This window comes from Motacilla alba, chromosome 9 (assembly GCF_015832195.1).
Source record: "Motacilla alba alba isolate MOTALB_02 chromosome 9, Motacilla_alba_V1.0_pri, whole genome shotgun sequence".
Classification (NCBI taxonomy): domain Eukaryota; kingdom Metazoa; phylum Chordata; class Aves; order Passeriformes; family Motacillidae; genus Motacilla; species Motacilla alba.
Genome location: NC_052024.1, coordinates 4,763,706 through 4,769,669, shown reverse-complemented (window position 1 = coordinate 4,769,669; position 5,964 = coordinate 4,763,706). Strand labels below are relative to the sequence as shown.

At 51.8% G+C, this 5,964-nt stretch overlaps 1 protein-coding gene across 1 annotated transcript; it reads left to right on the top strand.

The window, feature by feature from the left end:
• The first annotated feature begins 851 nt into the window (after positions 1-851).
• LOC119704530 (insulin-like growth factor 2 mRNA-binding protein 2) lies at positions 852-3,699 on the top strand. Its single transcript, XM_038145907.1, has 2 exons — positions 852-1,191; positions 1,670-3,699. Exons 1-2 carry the CDS (start codon positions 1,002-1,004, stop codon positions 1,732-1,734), a joined length of 255 nt encoding a protein of 84 aa, XP_038001835.1. The 5' UTR covers positions 852-1,001; the 3' UTR covers positions 1,735-3,699.
• The last annotated feature ends 2,265 nt before the right edge of the window (positions 3,700-5,964 follow it).

Sequence of the window (5,964 nt, the reverse complement as noted above, 5' to 3'; positions counted from 1 at the left end):
ACCCACCCAGCCAGGATTATTCTGCACCTTATTTCTGTCTCCAGTCATGTCCTCAGTGCGATTCCACAAGGATTATGCTTTTATTTTCGAAAGGAGAGAGGAAAATGTCACTTAACCTGCAGGCAGGTGGTGACACCAACTCCAGGTGACCTGAGGACACCCTTCAGCAGAGCCCCAGAGGCTGCAGGAGCCATCTACCCGCGGGCAGAGAACGTGCACAGCTCATGGCTGGAGTGCCTGGCACCAGCTCGGCATCTCCTGGAGCCTTTCCGACAACGGGATCACACACAGTGATGGCTGGTTGGATCTGGCTTGGGAAGGGTTCACCCATTCTTGTTTTCCAAAAAAAAGCATTGTAAAAACATTATTATTTGTATTATTTCTCATGTTCGTGTATTTGTTTTAATTGCATAAGTAATTGTGTAGATAAATATATAAATATAAAGATGTATTTCTTATTTATTTCTTTGCTTTGGTTCCCGAGCGAAACGGTTTTCCTCTCCCTGAAGGAACTCCTGAAGGGTTGGGGCTGCTGGGCTGTGGTGGTTTCCAGGGCAAAGGGGCGGGAGCGGTGTGGGGCGGTGGGTTCAGGACAGAGGGCGGGATTGGGGCTGATGGGGTTCGGTGGGGTGCAGGGCAGAGGGCTCGGGGGTGCTGGCGGGGTGCGGGGGTTTAGGGGCGATGGCGTTCAGTGGGCTCCAGGGCAGAGGGGTCGGGGTGCGGGGGCTCGGGGGTGCGGTGGGTTCCCGTTCAGGAGGGCGGGGGGCACAGCGCCGGTCCCCCCAGCCCATGCCGTCGCCGCGGGGCTCTGGCGGCTCCACCTGCCCCCCCGCGGGGCGGCCCCGGGGCCGGGCCGGGCCGGGCTCCGCCCGCCGCTCTCGGAGGCTCCGCCGGGCCGGGGCCGGTGGCGCAGAGCGGGACCCTCCCGAGCCCGCGTCCGTCCCGCTCCCGGGAGGGGAGGAGCCGGGGGGGCTCCCGGGGAGGAGCCCGGGGGGCTCCCGATGAGGCGCCGGAGGATGAACCAGCTGTACATCGGCAACCTCAGCCCCGCCGCCACCGCCCAGGACCTCCGGCAGCTCTTCGGGGAGCGGCAGCTGCCCCTGCCCGGCCAGGTCCTCCTCAAGTCCGGCTACGCCTTCGTGGACTACCCGGACCAAAACTGGGCCATCCGGGCCATCGAGACCCTCTCGGGTGAGCGACCCCCCCCGCACCCCCCGCATCCCCCCCGCGACCCCCTCATCACCCCCCCCCCCCTGCCGCCCCCTCCCCGGGCATCTCCCGGTCCCCCCTTCCCTCCCTCCTTTCCCTCCTTCCCTCCCTCCTCCCGCCCCGGCTCTTCCCGACCTCGCCTCTATTTTTCGCTGATTTTTTTCTCCGATTTTATTGGGAGCCCCCGGGGCGCGGCGCCCCCCGCCCCGCCGCCCCGCCGCCCCCCGCGGCCCCCCGGGGACCCGATTACGAGGTGCCCAACCCCAACTCCCCGGGGGCGCCGAGCGGGGGGGGCCGGGGGCCCGGGGGGCGCGGGGGGCGCGGGGACTGCCCGGGAGGGCCGGGGGGCTGGGATGCGGTGGGATCCGATGGGGTGGGATGGGGTGGGACGGGATTTGGCGGGGGGATGCTGCTGTGCCCCATCCCGGGGGGGATGCTGAGCGCCCCGCTGTCTCCGCAGGGAAAGTGGAGCTGCACGGCAAAGTGATGGAAGTGGATTATTCCGTGCCCAAAAAGCTCAGGTAACCCCGCGGTGTCGCCCCAGGACTCGCCCCGGTGCCTGTGTCCATCCCAGCGGGACGGGGGGCGCTCCGGGAGCTGGGATGCGGGGCACGGGGGGGGCGGGGGAGCCCCGTCGGTTTTACTTTCGCTCCGGAGCGCAGCGCGGCGGGGGAAGGAGCTGCCGGCCCACGGCCGCGTTCCCACGGCCGGGCACCCCCGTGATGCCCCCTCACCCCACGCTCCCCGCCGCTCCCGGGGAAAACCGCCGCTTGTTTAGCAGGAAAACACGAGAAAACCCCTTTCCTCCCACTTTCCGCGGCGCGGACGGAGCTTTTCCCGGCAGCGCAGCCACCCTCACCCTTAGACTTATTATTTTTAGCCGGTAATTAATCAATTTTCCCTCTCCAAACACCTCATCCCCCCCCTTTATCCAGCCGGAGAACCCCAAAAGCCGAAGCGTTTCCCGTGTAACGCACCGCGGCGAGCGCGCCCTCTCATTCCCATCAGGTGCCCGAGGCCGGGCTGATGGGCACACGCGTTCCGCAGGGAAAACAAACCCCGGCACCGTGTGGCGTAGCCTCATCCCGAGGTTTATTCTCCCCCTCGTCATGTGTCGGGATAAAAGGGAACAACAACAACAACAAAAAAACCCCATCGGCCGCTCCGGGCGGGTAATTTGGCGCCGCTGGGCGCGGAGGCTCGGCCTGGGCTGGGAGGTGGGCTACGGATTTGGCCCGGGATTGCTGCTGGGGTATTAATTTGGAAGTGGCGGGGGGGTTGGAAATGCTGTTGTGTAATTGAGGCTTACGGGGGGGGAACGGCTCGTGCCCGGCATCACGTGTGCCGGAGTGGGATTTCGTCTTCGGCGGGGATCGCACGCTGCCTACCTTCAAAAATAAACCAACCATCCAAACGAGCCCCCCCAGAAATCCCCAGGTGTGCCATTTCCGAGCTGAACCTCCGCAGCGGCCGCAGGCTGGGCTGGCGGTGCCTTTGGAAGAGGGATGGAGGCAGAAATCGGGAGTTTGGGGCGATAGTACGGAGCCAGGGCTCGACCTTTACCGTGTAGCCGGGGATGTAAACAAGGAATTCGTCTTTAAATTCTCTTCTTTAAATTCTGGGGCGCGCCCGCTTTTCCTGCCTAGTTTTAAAATTAGAAAAAAGCCATTTAACCGGCCCAGAAATAAATACTGATTTATTTCACACCGCTCTGTGTTCAGCTGGCTCCAAGTTTTCTATTCCCAAGTTTCTTCCGATTATTGAGATCTAATTTAAGCTGGTGTCTTTTTATGCCCAGCTCAAAAAAATCTGCCCTGCTAATTTTTATTAATATCCCCAGTTTGGGGGGGCTGTGCCTTGACTCGGTAGATTATCGATTTTATTTTTGCAATGTGATTTTTGGCAGGGGACGGAGCCTCACGTGGTCGTGTTTATTCTCCCCCTCCCTCTTTAAATTTGTAGAAAATTCCATTTTTATGGTGGTGGCTGAGTCCCGGAGAGACGCTGGGATTTCAGGGAGCGAAATGGTAAAAATCCCCCCGTTGCTGCAATGAATTTGGGGTTTATTGGTTCGGAGAACCCGAGCTGGGCTGGCTCTCATCCCTTGGCATTCCTGCGTCACGGGGAGGTGAGGAGGTGCCGCTGCCCGCTGCTTCCCTCCGTGCCCGACTTCACCTGGAATGTTGAATTTTTACACTGAAATCTAATACAGAGCTATGCCACCAACAGATTTATATACGTATAAATACCTTTGGATAAGGAACTGGCTGGAAAACCCCTGGGACATCTGGCCACGGGAAGTAGGGAAGGGAATTCCTCGAGGGGAGGTGCTGGCAGAGGGGTTGTTTCTGTTTCTCCGAAGGCAGGAATTAAATGTGACAGTGGTGGGAAGGAGCCTGAATCCTGCCCAGCCCATCGATTCACCTCCCACGGGTTTAAAATCAGCCCTTCTGCTGCCATCCCCATGGTCTGGGCTCCTGCAGGAAGTACAACCTCTCAATTTTTTTCCCCCCTTGTATATATGTTGGATTGTGCCTTGGGGAATTAAAGAAAAAAAAAGTCACTTTATATTTTAATCAACATTTTCAGTTTTTAAATTCTTTTAAAATGGAGGTTGAACTCAGCAGGAGTAGGGAATATTTCTAATATTTTTTTTATTTGCTTGAAGCAATCACACTCCGAGAGTATTTTGCTTTTGGAGGGTGGCTGTGGGGGGAAGCAACATCATCTTCCTCCTTAAAAATTGATTGTGTATTCCTAAAATCTTTAAAAAATCATGTTAATGGAAAAGAGAGACGGAAAAGAAAGGACATACAAAGTTATATAAAGAAAGAGCATTTTAGAAAAATAAAAATGTGAAAAATGGGAAGTAAAACTCAGCTAACCCAGTGCTGACTTGTATACAAGAATTGTATCAATATGAGGAGTTTAAAAAGTAGCAGAGCTCCAGCTATTGTCCCCAAACCAGTCAAATTTGGGGGGTTTTGGTTGTGAAGGTGCCTTTTAGTTTCTGCTTCTGCCGTAATTGCCAGAAATGAGAAAGGAAAGCACGAGGGAGATGTGAAGGGCAGTGAGGGAAATCACTGTAATATGAAATGATTACATACAAATACCTCATTAGGTCTCAAACTCGGGTGGTTTTGTCCCAGATCAAGGTGGCTGGAGGGGGAGAGGTGCCAGTGCCTGCCCGAGTGGCTTTGCTGGGGGTGATTTTATGGCACTTTCTCCCGTTTCAAGTACAATTTCCCTTAAATAATTCTCTTTTGAGCATCAGTTCAATTCTCATTTCTGCGTGGTTGTGCTTTATTGGTTATTTACTTATTTCCCTGTGTTTTTCAACCCAGAAATGTTGGTGATGTTAAAGCTTGGGATGGACATCCAGGCCCTTTGTTCTTCTTCTGGACACCCCATCTTTGCTTTCCTTATCAATAATTGCTTGTCGTTAGTGAGCTGCTTAATTAGCAGAGGGGAATTCCTGTTGTTTTGGCAGGAAAAGCCCCTGGAGCCTCCCCACGTGTGTCTGGAAATGCTCACGGGGAGCGGAAAATTGAATTTGGGGTGCTGGGAGTGGGGCTGCTCTCAGACCTAGTCCTGTATCCTTAAATAGATACATTTAAAAACTTTTAGTATGTTACATATTGATACAAATTAATAACGTGTGGTGGTGTGTTTAAAGTAGTTGGTACCTTTTATGTAGATATAAATAAAAGATATTATGTGTATAAAGACACGATATAAAAGGTGCATATATATATATATATTTATAAGTATAAATATATACTTTAATACATAATTTTCTATGAGGGATATGGACTAGATGAGCTCTAAAGTTCCAACCCAAACTATTCTGTGATTCTGTATTTATGTAATGTATGTTTATATGAAACATTCATATAAAATATTAAATTGCATAAAATACACAAATATTCCTATATAATATATAAACTTTTATAAGACATATTTATGTACAAAAAGAGAATTTTTATATTTTTATATATATATATATATATTTATATATAGACATACTTATAAAGTTGCCAGGGCAATGTTGGTCACATCCAGGATGGGAAACCCCCCTCCTGCTGCCCACTGGATGTGTGCCCAGTTTCCCATAGGTCTGGGATGCTGTTCCCAATGGAGCTGGCCAGGAGAATCCCCTTGGAACTGATCCTTTCCCAGACTCAAGCGCTGGCTCTGGACAGGGGTGGCACCAGTGCTCGTTTTGTTTTATTTTATTTTATTTTATTTTATTTTATTTTATTTTATTTTATTTTATCATTTAATTTCGTTTCTATACGCAGGTGTGGGTGAACTGGGAGTTGGTGGTGTTTGAGTCTTGGTTTTCTTTAGATTCCTTTCCACGTGGATCTTTGCTTCCATTAATATTTTATCCCTTGTTTCCCCTGTTTTTTTTCTCCATTTCCTTTCCCTGATTTCTTTTCCCCTCCTTCCTTTTCCTCCCATTCTTCCCCCTCTCTTTTTCCAACTCTTTCTTTCCTCCTTCTTTCCCCCCATTATTTTCTTCCCATTTTTTCCTCCCCTCTTCTTTCCCCTATTCCCCCCTCTTTTTTTCCTCCCTTCTTTTCTGCCTCTTCTTTTCTCCCTTCTTTTTTCCTTCTTCTCTGCCTTTCTTTTTCCCCTCTTATTTTCCCTCTTCTTTTTCCCTCATTCCTCTTTTCCCCCACCTTCTTTTCCTCTTTCTTTCTTTCTTTCTTTCTTTCTTTCTTTCTTTCTTTCTTTCTTTCTTTCTTTCTT

What these genes read in the sequence shown, in the direction of transcription:
- LOC119704530 (XM_038145907.1), top strand. Translation starts at nt 1,002, where the DNA reads ATGAGGCGCCGGAGGATGAACCAGCTGTACATCGGCAACCTCAGCCCC. An exon ending in GGCCATCGAGACCCTCTCGG is followed by an intron (nt 1,192 to 1,669) that starts GTGAGCGACCCC and finishes CTGTCTCCGCAG; the next exon opens with GGAAAGTGGAGCTGCACGGC.